We start from the raw sequence: 23,443 nt of genomic DNA on the forward strand, positions 1-23,443 counted from the left end.
GTGCCGCAACAGAAACATTATAGGCCTTGAGACGCAACGCTCTTAATCACACGGCGTTGTGGTAGCTCAGAGGTGATATAAAAGCCAGGCATATTGGAGAGAAGTCAGTCAGTAATCACAAGCAGGGCAGAGGGGGAAGACACTCAACCCCCAGGAAAATACCCGTACTTGTAGAGTGTAAGATTTATTTCACTTACATGTGTCCTTCTAGCAATTTTCTCTGGTGTTAGTGCATATCTGATCTCTATCCTGAAAAAGTATGAGTGTCTTGGACGTACAGGAATAGACATCTAATGGAACCCTGTCCTGCCAACAATTGAAATATTATTAATTATGTTTTTTAATGAAAGCATATTTAGACTTGGTTAAAGCCAACTGTAGGGTATGGAACCTAGAACAATTTTTGATAACACTGGAAATTACGCAAAGTTGTTATTTGAGAACGGTACACACATTTTTATTTGAGGCAATAGGTGTTGCTGCTGTAATTGTTGCTCATTGTTGTGGAAACTAAACAGGTTTTGATATCAGTGCTAGGTTTCCAGGACCTTAAAGTGTTCAAGAACAATATGTTAATCTTGTTGCTGCTGTCACTATTGTGGCAAAATTTCTTCCTTCAGTACTGAATTTCTGTCATGTAATCAAAATGATGTAAACAGGTATAAAATGTAGCTTCTTTGAAATCAAAGACCACTTTCAGTCACTTAGCATGTATTATTCACATTTGAATAACTACAAATCAATTTTTTCACACTTATGAAACATTAAGAATACATTGCACAACTGTACATCAGAAACATTACATTTCGGCTTCTCTCCATCACAGCTCACATCTCTTCTTCTATTACTACTACTGCTTCTACTACTACTAGCCAAAGAAAACACAAATGGAAGATGCATAAGCATTAGATCGACAAGTCATTCAATTATAGGACCTAAACATCAAAATAAGTCAGTGAATTCACATTGAGAAAATGTACATTACTAGTGTCACAAATTATTTACAGGGTCAAAAGCTGTATCATGTTGAACGACTGATTACAGCTGTATCGCCTACTACTGTGCTCCAGAATCGTATGTGTGTAGTCTCGTGGCAGCAAGGGTGAACTTACTGCATTTTCTTCTCGTTTTCTCGATTTGGTGCATACTTCTTCATTTTCTCATTCTTAATAGTTCTGTGGGGAAGGGTCTACAGGTCAGACCCCTCTAATGATACCATCAGAGTCTACTACGACGTGCCGTTGACAGGCGTGTTGCACGTATGTCGACAGGCTGACGGAGGTGCCACCCCTGTCCAACCTGACGTCGCTGCTGCACCTCAACCTCAGCTCCAACCCCCAGCTGGGGCCAGCACTCGGGGGCAGTGCGCTGCGCAGCTTGCACCAGCTGCAGGTGCTCGACCTGTCCTCCGTGGGGCTGAAGCACGTCACTCCGGCACTGCTCGAGCCCTGCCCCAACCTGCGGACCGTCAGTCTCAAGGTAACGTCCCCGTCTAAACGTTCACTCGAGTGCTACCGAAGCCGTGTCCCATCCGGAGGACTGCGAATCTCAGTGGTAGGCCACATTCTCTGCATTTCCTGCTGGACCAGTTCTAGATCTCCGTGCTATAAGGAACAGGTCCGTCACTCTAATGCTGCAGGAGTGCTATCCCAACCTGTGGACTGTTTAACAGTAAGAGCTCACTACCTCCCACCCTTACTAGTTCACACCTCAATGTGCCCACTGCACGCCACTACTCGGCTCCAGTTTGATCCGGCTCTCACACATTCTCTTCCTCAACGCTCGGTCTGTGCCGAGGCAAATGACATCACTCGGACACTAGTGGAGCTCAGCCCTTATCTGATGACTACCAATCTGAGGGTGAGACTGCAATCGTCGTTCTATTGCGTGACCAGTCGAGGTCGGTCTACCCAGAGGCTCAGTTACATCGCATGACTACCACTATAGACATATCGCATCTGCCAACTCTCGGTCTCCGGGTGATGTTTCCTGCATGTCGAAATGATTTGCTCGGTTGGACAAATAGGGAAGGCTTCACTGAACAGCAGCAAACTGCTGGGTGAGAGCTGCAGTATTTGTTTCACGAGCAGAGTCAGCGGTAGAGTGGCTAATTCTTCAGATTTAATTATTGAAACATTCACCAGAAATGTCAGTTCGTCACTTCTCTGCCTGAGAATATGAGCATGTTATCACGTTGTATCCACACAGCATATTTGGCGGAACATGGCTGATGCTGAGCAGAGAAGCTAAATGAAATGGGACATAATTTGGGCAGAAATCAGAAGAAGCATGAAGAAAACAACTAAAGTCTTTATTATATCCATTGTAATACATATGTAAATATATTTGTACTGATTCCTTAACCATAGTTTAATGAGATGGATGTCGTTATTGTGGCCAGTGTTGTGAACAGCTCTTCTCGACTACTCGTCCCAATAATATACCATCCTCATCCTCCCTAATTTGTACTTTCAGAGTGTCAAATAGATCTAGCATTCTGCTGCATATTTGGCCTTTGCCATCACTACCACTACTCCGGTACCACACTGCCCCGCTCCTAGAGAAATGTTCTGCGGCGCACGTCGGAACCTGTGCCGTCCCAGTGAACCACGCAACAGTCCTGTCACCTAGGACAACCTGTGGCGCACACCGACTTTCTACAAACTGTAAAAATAATTCAAACCTTTTGAAAACTTTTTCTCACTTTCACTCCGCAACACAAAATGTTAAGGGAAAATGTTTGTTGCTTACTACATTTCAGATGCTGGTCTTGTAAAATTTCTACTTCAGATATGAGATTTTAGTATATTACTTCGCTATTGCTGACTGTACTGGCCATAAAATTTGCAGATGTTATCAACTTATACTACTGATGCCAACTATAAAATTACTTTGTTGTTTGACACGTAGCTTAGGAGATATGGCATGATAAGTATTGAGTAGCAAAAAAAAAAAAAAAAAAGAAATCAACTTTTCTTAAAAGCTCAAATATTTCTCTATTTCAGTATCACAAAATTTTCATTGAATTAAAAGGTATCAGAAGGTAGTTGTGGTATCACTCTATTATGTGCAATCACCAAATTATAAAAACACACCTCTTCATTTTTTACATTCTGACGTGCAGGTTCCTGTGGCCCGCATCGGACAGCGGAGGACACGAGCCTAATCCGGAACACGCTGTGACACATTTCTGTACCTATGAAAGCGTAGCTGAACTGAACCCACTGGAAAGCCAAATGTGTGAAAAGTTGTGAACCCACTGACTGCTGACCTGTGTCGTGTGCTCCAGGGCAACCAGCTGCAGGAGGTGCCCGAGGGCGCATTCGCGGCACTGCGCAACCTCACCACACTGGACCTGTCGGAGAACGCCATCCTCAACGTGCGGGCCGGCGCCTTCTCCGGGCTGTCGTCACTGCGGGTGCTGCGCCTCCAGGGCAACAGGATCTCCGCCTTCAAGGTGGGCCCAGTGTGTTATAAGGCACGGGTGATACAGTTAGTGCGCAGGATCTGTCGAGTTCTGTAGACGGCACTGTCCCGTATCGACTGAACCACAGGCGGAAATGGAAAATGTTGCACCGTGAAACACCGATGCGATATTTATCAAATTTGGTGGAGACCTTCATAATGTAACGATATTAAATGATTAAACTTCTGTTCCATTTGGAACTGCTGTCCATCATCAAAATTGGTATGAGGTATTGTAAGTAGGAGACTTTCCTAGCACGCATGCACACTCACATTGAGAGACCCAGAGATAAGATGTTGAGCCTTACAATGGAAGAGATACGAAATATTTGATCGATTTGAAAGCAGAGTACAGATTCAAACTGTAAGGGAGATGACAAATCAAATCACTGTTTCCAAAGTAAATTTTTCACTGTTCAGTAGCAGGGGCTTATAGGTAACTTCCTAGTAGATTAAAACTGCGTTTCATTCCTGGACTTGAACCTGGGACCTTTTGCGGGCAGGAGACATGCTTAGTCAGAGCCTGGGGGATTGTTTCCAGAATAGAGAAGAAAAAAATATCATTCCAGAAACATTTCCCCAGGTTGTGGAAAAGGCGTGTCTCTGGAAAATACTAGAGCATGTGGCTTATTCTCCAGACTTGGCTCCATCCGATTATCATCTATTTGCATCACTGGTACACTCACTGAATAATGCTTCAATTTGTATGAAAATGTACAAAAACGGCTAGCAGACTGGGTCGCTTCAAAAGAAGAGCAGTTTTTTTGGTGTGGCATTTGTACCCTACCGGAGACGTGGGAGAAATGTATAAATAGCAGTGGAGATTATTTTGGATAAAATATTGTTTATCATTTTCAGTCAACAGACGTGTAATTATTGCAACCAAATTCTGGTTTCATACTTCTACACCTGGTATACAGGAGAGCTTAAGTGAAGTTCGGAAGCTAGAAGATGAGCCCCTGGCAGAAATAGAGCTGTGAGGGTCGGTCGTGATTTATGCTCGGCAAGCTCGATTGCCGGAGCTCTTTCCTGCGAAAGGTCCCAGGTTCGAGTCCAGGTCTGAAACTCAGTTTTAATGCAACAGGAAGTTTCAAGTGTCTGTAATCACGGATCGATTATGTGTGTAATTAATGAGCTGTTAAATCTTCTAGAAAACTTTCACCCTTATAACTAATTTTCACAGCAGTTCTGAACCAACCCAACATTCCCAGGATATAGCACCACCAGATGAGACAGTTTGCATAATTTTCAGTTTTCTGGAAGTGACATTAGCAAAGTAGCCCCGATATGGCAGTGTGCTGTACAGGAAGGCTTTAGCTGTTACATTCGTACTTGGTCCGCAGACACAGCTCCGTGGAGGGAGACCTTATTTTTTGGACTGAGAGAGAGAGAGTGGGGGGGGGGGGGAGGAGGGATGAGGAACTTGGCACGACCTCCTCAGAATGACCAGTGTAAATGACCAGGGGTGTCCCCACATCTCTATCTGAACTGCCCCAGGAATGACAGTGCAACTTCTCGAATCAGGTTGACAATACAGAATTACTTTTTTCTGGATTACCCACACTGCTTTGTCACCACTGATGTAGTAAAATCGAGGGACACATACTGTAGAGACCCACTCGGAAGCAGCATCTATATACAGTCCATCGATTATAATATATTGGAAGATTAATGTGTAAGTCAGCTACCATTTGTACAGGATGACGCATGAAATGTGTTACCATTTTGTTTTTGAATATAAACTTTATTGTCAATACAATCTGAAAGGAACATATACTACAATGAAGAGCCGTCCATGGAGATTTCCTCTAACTCAGCACATGCTCAATATGTCCACCATTTCATTTCCTAACTTCCTTCAAATGAACCCTGAAGTTAGTGATTACCCTACGGCACATGTCTTCCGTAATTTCACTGCAAGCTTGAAGAATAAGTCTTCTGAGCTCCATTAAATCACGTGGACGTTTTGGGAAAATTTTTTCCTTTAGGTACCCCCAAAGAAAAAAGTCACATGGATTGTGGTCTGGAAATTGGGGGGCCAATTTTGTCCGTCATTGAAGCGACCTGGAAACCTGAGTGAAATGATCCTCATGTCGAAATGCTCGTGTAAAAACTCCAACACAGTGTTTGCAGTATGTGGCCTTGCTCCATCTCGCATGAACCACTGCGTGTTGAAGGGCAAGGCAGTAGCAAGAAGGTGTGGAATGAAGCTATTGTGAAGCGTGCTCAAATAACGCTCGCTGTTCACAGTTTCTTCAAAGAAAAAGGGTCCAATAAGTCCGTGACTGGAAATTGCTGCCCACGCTGTAATCCTCGGAGCATAATGTTGTCATTCATGAAACACTTGTGGGTTTTCAATGGCCCAAAAGCAAACATTTTGTTTGTTAACCACACCGTCTACATGAAAATGCACCTCGTCTGAAAACCAAACGTTGTTGAGAGTTTCTTCCCTATCCTCCGCCCACTGAGCAAACATTAGTCTCTGCTGCTTGTGTTCTTCAGTGAGCTTCTGTGCACAGGTCATCTTGTATGGGTACATATGGAGGTCACTTTTAAGAACGCGTTGAACAGAGCGTCTGGATATTCCCAGTTGCACTGCTGCCTTTCTACAAGATTTCCCGGGACTTTTCTGTACAGCAACTCGTGCCGCTTCAATATTCTCCAGCGAACGAACAGGCTTAGGCCGAGGTCGCTTCGCTTCCAATACTGTTCCTTCTTGTACAAATTTATCGTAAAACCTGTGGATGGTCTTCTTGCAAGGGACCTATCGTGTGTTAAACTGTTGTCGAAAACGCCTCTGAGTCATAACAAGGCTTTTCGTTTCGTCAAAAAGTAACACAATTGCCGATCATTGCTGTGTCGTCAGTCTTCCATTGTCAGCCATTGCTGCTTGCTAGTCTCCTAGTGGCAGTATCGTGAATTACACGTCATTTCGTAACTCATTTGTTTTTCCAAGCTCTGCTGGTACTGATGTAGAGATACCAGCGGGATATCTAATTTGCGTCGTAAATTGTGAAAGAAACAATTGGTAACACATTTTGTGCACCACCCTGTAGTTCCAGCATGTACTGGACTTCAATGCTTTGAAGCCAGGCTCACATTTTAAATAAGTCGTTAAAGTCTGTGTGTGTTTTAAGAAGATGCACACTACGGTAGCGATTGTGACGACAGCACGTGCTCATTCCTGGTTCTTCGAGCAGTCCTCCGACTATACTTCAGTGCAACATGCTAATGTGCCATCTTTCCTCATCTCAGTCACTTGTATGGCTCATTAATTGTTTGCATATTTCCCTCCGATTGGTTCTCCCTCAGTACCTTGAGTATTTTTATCTAAATCCTGGATGAACTCCCACTGTTATTTCCTTGTGTAATTTGTGTATTCTTTTTCCATGGATAGCTTGCTTGTGCCTGTACTTTCTCAGAATTGTGCTTTCATGGCTTTCCCCAAAGACTGTCTCTGTCTTAGTAGTAAGAGTAATATACTGATTTTAATTCAATTGCAGTATCTCTGTTGCTTCTGTAAGACCTCCCCTATTCCAAAATAATTTTATCATGCCTCAACTGAAACACTTGTTTTCATTTGCAAACCCAATGCTGAATGTACAAGGAGACAGGCAGTTTTGCAGGTAGGCTGTAATTTATCTGTATAATAATAATAGGAAGAAGTGGTAGAGTTGCAGGTGCATTTGTGGTCGACCATACTCCACCTTTCCATTTAATTAATTTTGTCTCAGTTGGTGACAAACTGACAATTTAATTCCATTCAAGACTTGACAGAACTGTATCATGCTGATCACCTGTTATTCAGGTGCTACAGTGTCACCTCCACAGGCACGATTACATTCTCGTATTCACTGGGCCGTACAAGCCTCCGAATATCTTGAGGAATTTCTTGCAATATGTAGAACGTGCTTTTGATTGACTGATTTCTTTATTAATCCACGTAACAATTTACATTGTGTGGATTTCATCAGCAAAATCATATACAATATAATATACCTACAATTTACACACATAAGATTAATATTTACACACATTTTATAGTACTGTACAATTCTCGATTTCATATTATAATTATTTCCTCATGTATTACAACGCAGGCTACTTTAATTACGGTACATTTTTTAATTCAGGTAGTCTGTTACTGCGTAATAACTTTTATTTAGTAAAATTTTTTTAGTTTTGTTTTGAACTGTCCAATTGTATCAATATCTTTTATATTTTGGGGTAATTTATTATATAATTTAATGGCATTGTACAACAAGCTCTGCTGACTTTTACCTTTATTTTTTCTCTCTAGATGCAGATTGTATTGGTTTCTAGTTTCATAGCTGTGTACTAAAGAATTTTTAACATAACAGTCAATATTTTTTTTTTTACATACATAATACTTTGAAAAATGTATTCACAGGGGAAGTTAACATTTCCAGCTTTTGAAAATGTTCAAGGCAGTGATCCCTACTGCCACTCCTGGTTATTATACAAATTGCTCTTTTCTGTAATTTGAGAACTATTTGAATATTTTTACTGTTGACTCCCCAAAATATTATTCCACAGGCAATAACAGAGTGTATATAAGAAAAATATACAGATCTGACACATGTAGTATCACACACTGCAGTCAGAATTCTAAGAGCATAGCATGCTGTAGCGATTCTGTTACTAAGTATTTTAATATGTTCTTCCCACTTTAACTGACTGTCAACATGCATACCAATAAATTTTGTGTAGTCTACACATTCTATAGTTTCATCGTTTAACTTAAAGTTGTTATAGTGTGGTTTTTTGCAGACAAAGAAGTTAACAACATTTTCTTTTTTAGTGTTAGTTTATTATTGGATGCCCACTCACGTACACTTTTTAGTGTTTGTTTGGCTTTTTCTTTCAGGGCATCTGGTGATTTGTCACTGATTAGGACATTTGAGTCATCTGCAAACAATATTGTTTGTCCATGCTTGATGCTCTGTGGGAAGTCATTTATGTAAATGAGGAATAGTATTGGGCCAAGGCCACTACCCTGTGGGACACCTATAGTTACATAATTTGGGTCTGAAGTGTAGTTGAGCCAGTCCATGAGGGCTGCTGGCTGTACACCATCAAATCCTAGACAGCCTGTGTGGATGGCAATTTGGGGACCTGGACAGGCCAGTAAGAGGTCCATTTATTCCTCGAGACATAAGTAGTGTGATCTGCAATGCATTACCCTGCTGGAATATGACATTCTGTACACTGGTCATGATGAATATGACAAAAACAACAGTTCTGACACCAATTCCATAACTTCACTTCTGTAACTTCATGACATTACAGTTTGATGGATTTCATTCACATTACTTCCATTTGCTTCAGCTGTCACACACTGAGGCAAGCCTTAAATTCCTTCAGAGTTGTTTTAATTTTGTCCATTGTGCAGAACCACAACCAAAACTTTAGTATTAATCTAAATTAAAATCAGCCCACTTGCATTTAAAATACTATGGGTTGTAGGCCCTTCATTTATCCAAATAATCAGTTTGCTTGTGCAGGACTGCACTTGTGCATATATCATATCAGGGAAACCATTGGTGTCTGTACTTATGTTTATTAGGATTATTTGGTCATTCATTGTCCTCTACTGGTTTCATTTTATCGATAAAAGTCAAACTCCATTTGTATTCTCCTCAAAATAAATGTTCACCCAAGCTTTGGCAACTGGATGAGCAGGTGTGTTCATTAGACCAGATTTACAGATTGCTGTCATGTAATGTGGGGAACCTGTACTGTGTGTATTGTGATTGTAGAGAACTATATTTAAGTTAATGAGTATTAGCAATAATATAAGTCATTCAGTTCAAACACAGTACATTGCACTTGAAGTACTTATATGGGGCCTAATTAGTCTGACTGAGCTCAGCAACAGACTTGATGCTTAGCCACATAGATAAATTTCTTTCAGTAGGTTCATATTGGGAAAAGTATTCATTATTATACTTAGTTTTGTCCAATATTGTCAGTGTTGTCAGCATAACTGCCTCTATTACTTTGGTAGAAGAAAAGCATCTTCTATTGCTTTTTGATTTTTATTTCAATACCCAATACATTTTGAGCTCTAAGGACTCATCTTCGTGCACTTATTCAATTTTTGAAAACAGGTTACCACAGTCCTGTTACCAGCGGTTGGTAGATAACACATAGGTATAGCACGTCCAAACAAATCTGCATGCAAACAAACACTTTTACCTCCAAAGCACATTTGAAAAAAATGTAGACAAGTCAAATAATATCCGAACATGGTGGAACACATCTGGGACAGTATTGGCCACCAGATCTACACCCACAAATTACAGGTCATAATGCATGATGTAAAATTTTATGTGCTACCATTTTAATAGTTCACAAAGTGAGGTGCTTCTTTAGAATGATCAGAACAAAGCTTATTGCACAATAGATAGAGACTGGTAGATGCGAGGTACAAAAATAATAAAAAATACTCATTCTGCATTCTCATTAATATGTCAAAGACAGGTCTTTATATCACTTTTGGGTTTTAATTACAGTGGAAACTGGTTTGACACTGCAATGAAAGAAGGACCACACAATTTTCAATTTTAACTGAAATTTAATAAGCATAAAATATTTTTCAGCAGTACAAGGAAAAGATAGACTCACCATAAAGGCAGCACATTGAGCTGCAGACAGGCACAACGAAAAGACACTTAAAACATTATGTTTTGTCCAAACCATTCTTCAGAAAACGAAAGACACACACACAGTCATTCACACAAGCAAGCACACCTCACGCACACACGCCTGCTATCTCTGGCATCTCGGACGGACCAATCTGAGCTGCCCGAGATGGCAGTCGTGTGTGCGTGCTGTGTGCTAGCTCGTATGAATGAATGTGTGTGTGCGTTTCCTTTTCTGAAGAAGGTGCCAACCAAAAGCTAATGAGTAAGTGTCTTCTCATTGCGCCCGTCTGTAGCTCAACGTGCCTTCTTTACGGTGAGTGTCCGTCTATCTTTTCCTTACACTGTTGATATTCCAAGCTGATATTCCATTGTTTAAAATACTTTTTCTGCAGAGTCTGAACAGTACTGTCAGGTGTGCACAAGTGAACTAAAAAATTACCTGCAGTGAACTTCTGTCAACAACTTGTCTTGCAGTCAGCCACTGCCCGAGCATATAAATAATTGTAATTAAAATCAATAAACTTACTGTTAATGTTACAATTTTGAAGAATTTATGATCACAGAATTCGGTTATTAATCAAACGGGAGACACATAATAAAGTGCAAAACAGGTTGGCTGTGACAGAGTCCTGAGTGTTTAACATTTTTAGTTTCAGATTTGGAAGATAACAATTTTAATGATCAATCTTTAATTAAACATGTAATTAATGTTTTGATATCCCTGCTGCAAATTACTGCACAATTAAAAATGTGACAATGTGGAAAACTGGTTGCACTTTTACATATTTGACCAAATGTCACGAGCTGGAATATCTACAGTTGTAACAAAATCTGGATCAAGTAGTTTATTAAATGAAGTATCGGATAATTCAATATGTGGTTCTCACTCTACCACATTACAGTGGGAATTACGTGACAACTAAGGCACTTAGCTCCAAAAACTGAGCAAGTACTCATCAGATCCGTGACACGCAGAATCACTGTCGTAGTGCATTCCGAAGGTAGACCGATGTTTTGGCTCGTCTTTTTATTTCTGGAATCCTCACGTACTGTGTGACCCAGAGCACGCGTGCCCCGCTACGTATCTGCCCTGCCTCAACTGTGTCGTCTGTCCAGGGCGAGTTCTTCCGTGGCGCGGAGCCGACTGCACTCGAGGAGCTGGACGTGTCGAGGAACGAGCTGAGCTACGTGTTCCCGTCGGCGCTGAAGAGGACGCACCCGCTGCTGCGTGAGCTGCGCGCCGCCGACAACAGGCTCAGCTTCTTCCCTGCGGCGGAGCTCATCTCGTCACTGCAATTCCTCGACACGGTCGACCTCTCCGGCAACAACCTCAAAACTGTCGACGACCTCGACTTCGCGCGCCTGCCTCGTCTACGCAGGCTGCTACTCGCGCGTAACGTCATCGAGAGCGTCAGCGAGGCCGCCTTCCACAATTCCACGCAGCTACAGGTGCGCTCTCCGTCAAACTGACAGCTCTTTCCTATCATTTTCATTAAGAGGTAATGCACTGGGTCAAGTCACCTTCAGTGCAAACTAGTGAGAGTCATTTAACCCTTTCACTGCGCATTTACTCTCAGTGGCTCCTGCCCTGTGTGCGTTATTTTCACCCGGTGCGTATATATACGACTGTAGCAGTCTACCGTTATTATAGAGATGAAAATGAGACGCAAAATCCACTATTGTCGTTGTAAATAGTTTCCTTTTTTTAAATCTTTGTTCAGAAAGTCTTATTTTGTTCAAAAAAGGTACTTTATTAGGAGAAAAAAATAAAGCATATTACATTAGTAATACTTAAAAGTGTGATATCTCTCAAAACAAAAATTCAAACATAAAGGCACATTACATTTTACACAAATGTAACTTGTGTCACTTCGTTCATCATGTTTTGCACATATAATATACCTTCTCTGGGTGGCCTTCTTCTTTGAAGTTCCTGGGATTAGCGAGATAAAGTGGCGCTCGGTTAGGCGTAAGGGATTGTCACCGTCAGCCGATCTCCGTCCACGACGTCCCTCTGTTTGCAGTTGGTGGTGAATCTCTAGGATCTCCTTGATAAGTTTTGGTTGAAAATCAGATACTGAAATATTTCATCCCATTTGAGTTGTATGTAATGCATGCACATTGAGCAGAGACAGATCCGCCAAATGAAAAAAATACTTTTTTATACCATTTTACAGTTTTTCATACACATTCTACTGAACTTAGCATCATGTCGCTCCTGTCAACAGCCCCCATATTTTCAGTGTAGCTTGCGATGCAAGCTGGTTTTGTTTTTGGTTCATTTGTGATTCTGTCAATTTTGTCAGTCGCTGTAATTTCGCTTGTGTGAAGAGTTGAAAGCATCCTTACTTCCCGCTTGTCCTGCCACTTCAGAGCAGGAAATTTATCTGTTGACATAAACTCGATCTCGCCTTTTCCAAGTTTTTTTTGATAAAGCAGGCATGTGTTTGTGGTTTGTTGTCACAGTTCTACAGGCATTAATCAATCTGTCATGCAAATAAGAAAATAACGTTGGGCTAGTGTTCCAATTGTCAATACATAATGTGTGACCTTTACTAAGGCAACGTTCAAGTAAAGTGAGAACAATGCTTCAGGTATTCTCCAACACTTACACCACAGTCAGGTTCTTTTTTTACGTCTGTCACTGCACCCACATAAATAATAAAGTCAAGAATATAACCGGTTTCACAATCACACAACACTAAAATTTTTACACCAAATCCGTGGCATTTGGTAGGAATGTACTGCTTGAAGAAGACATAATCTTTGAAGAGAACAAAACTTTCGTCAATGTACAAATTTTTAAAAGGATAGAAAGCACCTGGAAATACTTTTCTTACGTGATCCACAATTCGATGTAATTTCCAGATTTTGTCATCTCCAGGATCCTTACTGTTATCAGCAAAATGTAACATTCTAAGTAACAGAACATATCTATCTCTCAGTATGATTTGGGCAAACATTGGAGTAGACAGTAACTGATCATTGGTCCAATAACTGTTTATTTCATTTCTTCTCACTTGAGCCATCAGCAAATTTACAGCAAGGAAACAGTAAACTTCGTCACTGTTTGTGTTATTGAAATTATACACTTTAGGGTCCAAATCAGAGTCTTTGCATCTAAAATCAACTATTTTGTGTCTCTTAGGAGATTTTTCAGGCATACGCTCAGGCTGTTCTTCAGAATCTGAGAAAGAATCGATGATAACATCAAAATCTGGATCTGCATTTACTGGTTCTACATTTGTTGGTTCACAAATATTTTTTTTATATTTGTGGTGACAGATTTATCTGCCAGCTTGTCGTCTTCATTATCTGTCCATCCATAATCAGCTGAACTGGGCATGATGATGTCCTCGTCGTCACTTTGGTTTACAATACCCAGCAGCTCATCGTCTGTAAACGGACAGTAACGTCGCGTCATTTTATTCGGTAACGTGGAAACGGCCGCACACAAACTAGGTAATATAGCGATGCGAATGAACTCAGCAGAAAGAGAATTCGGCATTCAATAGTCGTTCAGGTATTTTCTAGTATTCCAACAATTAAACTGCATACTTGCGCAACAATTACCTCCGACTCACTGGCCCGTTTGTCAGCGTTGTACATAACTGTACGACTGTAGCAGGGAACCACTGTAAGTATTTTTTATAACAAATAGTATATATATGTCTGGAGTACTGAAACGATTAGCGTTTATTTGTGTCTGGAGCAGTGAAAGGGTTAAAAGTTGTGCACCGGATGAGCTCATCCGGTGCACAACTTTTAAATGACTCTCACTTGTTTGAAGTGAAGGCACTGCCATTGTAGTGATATGCTCTTAAGACATGAGGCACATTTTCTCTGATATTTCGGCAGACATTTGCAATTTAATTTTTGCAATATATAGCTGGAGTCAGCCCAAACAAATACTGCCCGTCACATCTTTCACGTGACAACCAGTGTCAACAGAAAGCACCAGTTCGTTTCCTGTCACGAACAAAATTTTTTTTAAAGCAGAATTTTATGTGCTCGGTCAATAGAGTATTCCTAAACTGTGAGGTGATATCCAAATTTTCGGGATTGGTACTGCCATCTGTTGAAAACCTTACCTTGGGACTAATGGTCACCGTCACCCTCCAAGTAGTTCCCATCCGCACGTTCACACCGGTCCCAGCGCTTGTGCCACTGGTCAAACGTTTTCTGGAAGTCCTGTTCTTTGAGGATGTTTATCACTGCCAGTCACGCTTCTCAGATCCTCTCTAGAGTGTCCTTTCAACTTTATTTTCAGTTTTTGGAACAGCACGAAGTCGCAAGGTGCCAAATCTGGCGAGTACGGTGGGTGGGGTACAACCGCTGTATTGTTTTTTGCCAAACGGTCCCGGCGAGCAAGGAAGTGTGACGGGGCACATTGTCGTGACATGGCAGTCAGTTCACTCGATGCCTCAGTTTGGGCCATCGTCTCCGCACGTTTTTACAGAGCTGTCGCAGAAGTCACAGTAGTATGCAGAATTCACTGTTTGGTTGGGTGGAAGGAATTCTTTGTGCACAATTGCCTCAGTATCAAAGAACACGAGGATCGTGCTCTTCACTTTGCTCTTCACCTGTCTCGCTTTTTGCGTCTCGGAGGGCCCGGGCTCTTCCACTGGGAAGAATGTTGCTTTGTCTCTGTGTCATAACCGTACGTCTCTGTAGTACTTTTCCCGAGATTCGCACAGAATTTGATACACACGCGCCGTTATGTTTGTGGATCCATCGTAAAATTGCCACACACCAAACACAGAGTATTACAGAAATCACTGTGGATGCACAACATGTCCTACCAGCTGAATGCCACTCCGCACACTGACTCATCAGATATGCCACTCTTGCCACCTAGTCGTGCAAAGATCTACTACTCCTACTTTCCAGATGGCAGAACCAGTCCCGAAAATTTTTGATTCCTCCTTGTAGTCTAGTGTGATTTTTGTTTTATATACTGGGTGATCAAAAAGTCAGTATAAATTTGAAAACTTAATAAACCATGGAATAATGTAGATAGAGAGGTAAAAATTGACACACATGCTTGGAATGAATTGCGTTTTATTAGAACAAAAAAAAAAAAAAGGTTCACAAAATGTCCAACAGATGTCACTGGACAGCAAAACATCAGTGACTGCAGATGACAATCGTGTATAAAAGGAGCTGTAATGAGAGACAGAATCAGACGTGCCAGCAGTCGCAGCATGTTGACGTTACCTGAAAAGTCACTTTTAGTGAAGCTGTATTATCAGAATGGGGAATGTGCTAGTTCAGCGTTACGATCCTATCGCCATAGGAAGGGGATTTGAATGGTTAAAGGTCCATTGACAAATGCAGCTGTGGCGAGAATGATTTCGAAGTTCGAAGCCACGGGTTGTTTAGACGATAGACCCCGTAGTGGCCGACTGAGCACAAGGTGTAATGCTGCTGAGACAGTTCAAGAAGAAATGGAAACTGTTGCAGGTTCGTCTGTGCACGGAGAAGTCAGCGCTCGTGCAACCGCACGTCGCACCGGCATTCCATACACTACTGTTTGGTTGGCACTGAGGCATACCCTGTGATGCTATCTGTACAAAATCCATTGGCATCATGAATTGTTACCTGGTGATATAGTGAAGCGGAGGGCATTTGCGGTGTGGGCATTTTAAAAGATGGCGGAAGATGACGATTGGTTGAGTAACGTGTTGTGGACCGACGAAGCTCATTTCACACTCTGAGGGTCTGTCAACGCCCACAACTGCAGAATTTGGGCTACAGAAAATCCTATAACTGTTGTGGAAACTCCATTGTACGATGAGAAAGTCACGGTATAGGTTGGATTTACCACACTTACCATTATTGGGCCTTTTTTCTTCAAGGAAATGCATGGTTCTGGTTTTGTAACTGCTACCGTGATGGGTGAGAGGTACGCCAATATGTTACAGAATCGCATCATCCTCAGTCTGGCTGGTAAATACCTGCTGGAACGTATGACGTTTATGCAGGATGGCGCTCAACCCCATATTGCTAGACGCGTGAAAAATCTCTTGCGCGCGTCGTTTGGTGATGATCGTGTGCTCAGCCGCCACTTTCGTCGTGCTTGGCCTCCCAGGTCCCCAGACCTCAGTCCGTGCAATTATTGGCTTTGGGGTTACCTGAAGTAGCAAGTGTATCGTGATTGACCGACATCTCTAGGGATGCTGAAATACAACATCCGACACCAATGCCTCACCATAACTCCGGACATGCTTTACAGTGCTGTTCACAACATTATTCCTCGACTACAGCTATTGTTGAGGAATAATGGTGGACATATTGAGCATTTCCTGTAAAGAACATCATCTTTGCTTTGTCTTACTTTGTTACGCTAATTATTGCTATTCTGATCAGATGAAGCACCATCTGTCGGACATTTTTTGAACTTTTGTATTTTTTTGGTTCTAATAAAACCCCATGTCATTCCAGGAATGTCTGCCAATTTGGACCTCTCTATCTACATTATTCTGTGATTTATTCAGTTTTCAAGTTTATACTGACTTTTTGATCACCCGATATATGTATTAACAAGGACACTAAAACAAGAGGACTAACTGGTACTCCAGCAGCAACTGAGCAGTACTGCTGCAAGCCGGTAGTAGTCAGCGTGGGGCAATACTGTCACTGGCTGGAGTACTGGTTATTCTTCGTGATTTACTGGCCCTATTAAAACGTGAACATTGCACAAGAATAAGTTGGACCACTCTGTCAAATGGCTATGTAAATGCCACTTTGAAAATAATTTTGTTTGTGGCAGGAAATAAACAGACTCTTTCCTTCGAAACTGGGTGTTGCCTGAAAGACATAATGATCAGTATTTGTCTGGGCTTACTCCAGCTACACATAGCAAAAACAGAATTACAAATACTTGCTGAAATGTCAGATAAAATGAGCCTGATGGCTCTTAAGGTGAACACCCTTTGTGTGTGTGTGTGTGTGTGTGTGTGTGTGTGTGTGTTTTTTCTCTGAACACAGTGTCGTATGAATATATTTCCTGTTCTCCTGTTCTTAAGAGTTTGCAAGGAAACTAATGCAAACAGTTAGGAACAGACAAATACAGGGTGATAGTAAATGCAACATTGTGATCTAATGTTTTCTTCAATTTTGTATACTTCATCACAAAATATTTTCAAAATGTCCTCTCTCAACTGCAAATATTTTGCTGCTCTTGTAGACAGATGCCGTGTTGCCGAGTTCATTCGTGTGGCCCCTTACTTGAGCACACGCATGTAAAATATGAGCAAGAAGTTCTGCTTTGTGCCCGCTCTGTGTCTGTAGACTTCGCCCTTAAGCCAACCTCACAAACATTAATCTGACGAGAAACTCCACTGTGACTGACCCACTGCCCGGGATACATTTCAGTGAGGTACTGTGTCACTGGCCATACAGAATGTGTGGAGCACTGTCAAGGTCACTGAAGACAACATTATGTAGCCTAATGACACTTTGGTAGTATTTGGTTGTGCGTGAATGCTGATGAAGGACATGCGGCTGACGCCTGTGAGTTTCAAACACTTGTATCTCAGACACGGTTAAGAAAAGGTCATATGTTCATTTGTAGTTTTCTATTTGGAATGGCCAATATTGTCATCCTGTACACGTGTACCTTTCTTCCTGAATCACCCTATTTACATACAATTTAGAAACACGAGAGAGTCAGTAATCACAAAGAAAGATAGCACAGTGATACAAAAACCTGTAATAAATACAATTTAGTAATAATAACTGGGGATCATATTGTGAAACTGATCACCCATGAGAGCTTACCAAAGATTCATACCATTCAGTTCAAAGTTATAACAACGTCAGCCTTCACAGTCAGTGGAGTGATGGAATCCAGAGGTATCAGTAGTAGCCGACCGAGACAGACGCAGCAACAGGGAAGTAACCGCTTTTGTGACATTTACGTGTTCCTAACCAGGAGCGAATTTTATTATATCATCTGTGTGCTTTAATAGTTTAGTTTCTTGAGTTTCTGCGTGTAAATTTAATATCTAATAGCCACTGTTCTCGTGTTTTCATTTGTGTTGGAAAGTAAACCAATTTTGTGACATATTACAAGTTCCCAATCAGGGGCGAATTATTTAGTTTCACCCGAGTGCTTTGGTAGTTAGGGTTTTGAATATATGCATATTACTAGACACAGTTCCTGCGTTTTCATCAGGGTCTACAGTAGAGTCGGGCAGCACGTGCCGATAGTCTGTTTATCTGCACAGTTTAGTTTTTCACGGTCTTTAGTACGGACAGGGACTGCGATTGTTGTGAGCAGATGCGAGCCGAGTCAGTGACCCTTCGCTCTCAGCTACAGGCTGTGATGGCTTCGGTTACACAGCTCGAGGCTGCAGTGCACGGTCACCACTGTTGCGGGCCGGCCGTGGGGATCCGACGGACGTCCAGAACGTCAGAGTCCTCCGATCGGTCCTCACCGGTGGCCAACCCGGTTACTGCTCGCACTGAGGCTGACCCCTCATCTGTGGTCGAGTGGGAGGCCGCCCCAGGGTGAAGCAGGTGGTGAAGGCCTCCCCGGTTTGTCTGACAAACAGGTTCCAGGTGCTGTCTGTGGCTGACACTGTCGCCGAGCCGGACACTGTCGCCTGTCCCGTTTCAGAGGAAACCACTCGGCATGCAAGATCCGGGCAGTCACACAGGGTGGGACTATCGGTAGTTGGGAGCTCCAACGTTAGGTGCATTATGGAGCCCCTTAGGGACTTGGCTGACAAGAAGGGTAAGAAAACCAATGTGCACTCCGTGTGCATACCGTGTGGAGTCATTCCAGATGTGGAAAGGGGCCTCCTGAATGCCGTGAAGAGCACTGGGTGCAGCCAACTGCAGGTGGTGGCTCACGTCGGTACCTGTGATGTGTGTCACTTTGGATCAGAAGAGATTCTCTCTGGTTTCGAGTGGCTGACAGAGGTGGTAAATGCTGCTAGTCTTCCTTGCAAGATGAAAGCAGAGCTGACCATTTGCAGCACAGTCGACGGGACCGATTGCGGACCTCTGGTACAGAGCCGAGTGGAGGGTCTGAATCGGAGGCTCAGACGGTTCTGAGACCGTGTAAGATGCAGATTCCTCGACTTGCGCCAAAGGGTGGTTGGCTTTCAGGTTCTGTTCAATAGGTCAGGTGTCCACTATACACAGGAGGCGGCTACACGGGTAGCAGGGGCTGCGTGGCGTGGACTGGGCGGTTTTTTAGGTTAGAGGGTCTCGGGAAAACACAAGAAGGGCTTCAGTCACAAAGGCTTCAGTCACAAAGGCTGCAGGCTCAACACAGGAAGAACATAGATACAGGAACCATCAGTATAACAGTTGTAAATTGTCGTAGCTGTGTTGGGAAAGTACCAGAGCTCCAAGCGCTAATAGAAAGCACTGATGCTCAAATCGTTATAGGCACTGAAAGCTGGCTACAGCCGGAGGTAAGCCCAGCCGAAATTTTTGTGAAGAACCTAACGGTGTTCCGAAAGGATAGGCTAAACACGGTTGGCGGTGGCGTGTTTGTTGCTGTCAGAAGTAGTTTAACTTGTCGTGAAATTGAAGTAGATACTTCTTGTGAGTTAATATGGGCAGAGATCATTGTTGGCAACCAGAATCAAATAATAATTGGATCCTTTTACCGACCTCCCAATTCAGATGATACAGTTGCTGAAAAGTTCAAAGAAAACTTGAGTTTGATTTCAAACACGTACCAGACTCATACGATAATAGTTGGTGGTGACTTTTAATTTACCCTCGATATGTTGGTGAAAATACATGTTCAATTCCAGAGGTACACATAAAATATCATCCGAAATTGTGCTAAATGCATTCTCTGAAAATTATTTTGAGCAGTTAGTTCATGAGCCCATGGGAATAGTAAACAGTTGTGAAAACACACTTGACCTCTTAGCAACAAATAATCCTGAGTTAATAATGAGCATCAAAACCGATTCAGGGATTAGTGAACACAGGGTTGTTGTAACAAGATTGAATATTGTAATCCCCAAATCCTTGAAAAATAAGTGAAAAATATACCTATTCAAAAAAGCAGATAGAAAATTCACTTGACACCTTCCTGAGAGACAATTTCCACTCATTCCAAATTAATAATACAAGTGTAGACCAGATGTGGCTTAAATTCAAAGAAATAGTATCGGCAGTAATTGAGAGATTTATACCAAATAAATTAACAAACGCCGGAGCTGATCCTCCTTGGTACACAAAACGGGTTAGAACACTGTTGCAGAAACAACGAAACAAACATGCCAAATTTAAACAGACGCAAAATCCCCAAGATTGGCGATTTTTTACAGAAGCTCGAAATTTAGCGTGGACTGCAATGTGAGATACTTATAACAGTTTCCACAGCTAAATTTGTCTTGAAACCTGGCAGAAAATCCAAAGAGACTCGTGTCGTATGTGAAGTATGTTAGCAGCAAGAAACAATCACTGCCTTCTCTGCATGATAGCAATGGAGATACCATCGAAGACAGTGCTGCCAAAGCAGAGTTACTAAACACAGTCTTCCGAAATGCCTTCACAAAGAGGATGAAGTAAATATTCCAGAATTTGAATCGAGAATAGCTGCCAGCATGAGTAACGTAGAAGTAAATATCCTCGGAGTAGTGAAGCAACTTAAATCACGTAATAAAAGCAAGTCTTCTGGTCCAGACTATATACCAATTAGGTTCCTTTTGGAGTATGCTGATGCATTAGCTCCATACTTAACAATCATATACAACCCTTCGCTCAACAAAGGATCCATACCCAAAGACTGGAAAGTTGCACAGATCACACCAATATTCAAGAAAGGTACTAGGAGTAACCCACTAAATTACAGACCTATATCATTAACGTCGATATGCAGCAGGATTTTGGAGCATACATTGTGTTTGAACATTATGAATTACCTTGAAGAAAATGGTCTATTGACACATAGTCAACATGGGTTTAGAAAACATTGTTCCTGTGAAACAACTAGCTCTTTATTCACATGAAGTGCTGAGTGCTATTGACAAGAGATTTCAGATCGATTCCGTATTTTTGGATTTCCGGAAGGCTTTTGACATGGTGCAACACAAGCGGCTCACAGTGAAATTGCGTGCTTATGAAATATCATCTCAGTTATGTGATTTCCTGTCAGAGAGGTCACAGTTCATTTTAATTGACGGAAAGTTATCGAGTAAAACAGAAGTGATTTCTGGCATTCCCCAAGGCAGTGTTATAGGCCCTTTGCTGTTCCTTATCTATATAAATGATTTGGGAGACAATCTGAGCAGCCGTCTTAGGTTGGTTGCAGATGATGCTGTCATTTATTGACTAATAAAGTCATCAGAAGATCAAAACAAACCGCAAAATGATTTAGAAAATATATCTGAATTGTGTGAAAAGTGGCAGTTGACCCTAAAAAGCAAAAAGTGTGAGGTCATCCACATGAGTGTTAAAAGGAACTCGTTAAACTTCGGTTACACGATAAATCTGTCTGGTTGAAAAGTCGTAAATTCAACTAAATACCTAGGTATTACAATTACGAACAACTTAAATTGGAAGGAACACATAGAAAATGTTGTGGGGAAGGCTAAGCAAAGACTGCGTTTTATTGGCAGGACACTTAGAAAATGTAACAGACCTACTAAGGCTGCCTTCACTACGCTTGTCTGTCCTCTTTTAGAATACTGCTGTGCGGTGTGGGATCATTACCAGATAGGACTGATGGAGCACACCAAAAAAGTTCAAAGAAAGGCAGCACGTTTTGTATCATCGCAAAATATGGAAGAGAGTTTCACAGAAATGATACAGGATTTTGCCCCCAGGGGCTCAGCATTCATTTGCTGGGTACGGGCTTGGCGACGCCGGGGTGCCTGAGCTGGGGACTGGTAAGCGCCGCCAGTCAGTCCCCTGTCACCGTAAGCTCTGAGCATACTTCAGCGACCACCGTGCGGCGCGGCGGTGGAACGTTGTGTGTCTCAGGGAATGGGGATCTTGGCTTGACCGCCCGGATCGCGAGGATGGAATAAACCTCTATAAAAAAAACCTCAATCTCAAGGTGTGCTGCGCGCCGATGAGATGCGTGGCTGTTGAGGTGGAACAGTCGTTAGCGGGCAACCTCTGGGGAACCTGCCACACCTCAGTTGTATAAGGCTTACCTAGGCACGCGGGGCTCTGTCTAGGTGGACTTCTAGTTCCCTAGCTGCTCGTGGGACCGAGATGGAACCCTCGAACTTTTCTTCTTCTCCTCCCAGCGGAAAGGGTGGGCCGCTGGTAGGTTCTAACACCCAATCTCACAAGAGGGCTCGTGTAGCCAGTCCTCCTGATTCAGGTAATAGTAACAGAACGCATGCTGCTTCACAGAATGTGTTTCTCATAATTAGAAGAAAAGATGGGAGTTTTGAAAAAGTTTCGCCATTTTATATACAGAAGGTATTGCTGGCACATTAAAATCTGTAAAGCGCTTGCGAAATGGCACCTTGTTGGTTGGAACATCTAGCTTCCAGCAAGTCCAGAACCTTCAGAAGGCACAATTTCTTGGGGAGTTTGCAATTGAGACTGAATTTCACAACACCTTGAACTACAGCAAGGGTGTTGTGACTTGCAGAGATCTCGTTGACATTTCCCAAGACGAACTGAAGGCTGAATGGTCCCGGGGAGGAATTGTCGACGTGCAACACGTTATGAAACGGGTGGATGGTGCTCTCATGAAATCTGACTCGTTTATCCTTACGTTTAACAGCACCAAATTGCCCGAGCATGTGAAGGCAGGTTTCCTACGTCTCAGTGTACGGCCTTATTACCCGAACCCCATGCGGTGTTTTAAATGCCAACACTTTGGACACACTACTCTCGGCTGTAAAGGGGACGCCACTTGCGGGAAATGTGGTAAAGCCGCCCATGAGGGAGTTGGTTGCCCCTCTCCTCCCAAGTGTGTCAACTGCTCTGGGGATCACCCTGTGTGGAGTAGGGAATGTAGAGTTTTCCTTGAGGAACGGAAGATCCAGGAACTTAAAACCACCAAACGCATCCCGTACGGTGAGGCAAAGAAAATTTACAAATCCCTGCAGCCGCCCATGTTCGCTGCTTCCTTTTCTTCCGTTCTGAAACAGCCAGTCTTGAAGACTGATGCCGCTACACAAACGGAGGTTGCTACTGTCAGCACTAGCACCTGCATTTGTCAATGTACGTGTGCTGCTGCTGTTCCTGTGAAGCCTGCTGCTCCTCCCCGGCCTTCTGACCAGGCCGTGGTAGCTGACGTTATGGAACCTCCTGCCCCTTCCCAGGTCCCGTCTTGTGCAATGCCCAGCGCTGCTACACCCCCTACTGCTTCT

General features: G+C 42.5%; 1 protein-coding gene across 1 annotated transcript in view; it reads left to right on the plus strand.

Moving 5' to 3' along the window:
- The window catches only part of LOC126214986 (protein artichoke-like), a 339,045-nt gene that overhangs the window by 258,835 nt on the left and 56,767 nt on the right, over window positions 1-23,443 (plus strand). The window contains exons 10-12 of the mRNA XM_049941617.1: window positions 1,272-1,479; window positions 3,290-3,457; window positions 11,250-11,582. Coding sequence (XP_049797574.1) covers window positions 1,272-1,479; window positions 3,290-3,457; window positions 11,250-11,582 — 709 coding nt within the window. The remainder of the gene's footprint in view (window positions 1-1,271; window positions 1,480-3,289; window positions 3,458-11,249; window positions 11,583-23,443) is intronic.

Source organism: Schistocerca nitens, chromosome 12, assembly GCF_023898315.1.
Source record: "Schistocerca nitens isolate TAMUIC-IGC-003100 chromosome 12, iqSchNite1.1, whole genome shotgun sequence".
NCBI classification, from domain to species: Eukaryota; Metazoa; Arthropoda; class Insecta; order Orthoptera; family Acrididae; genus Schistocerca; species Schistocerca nitens.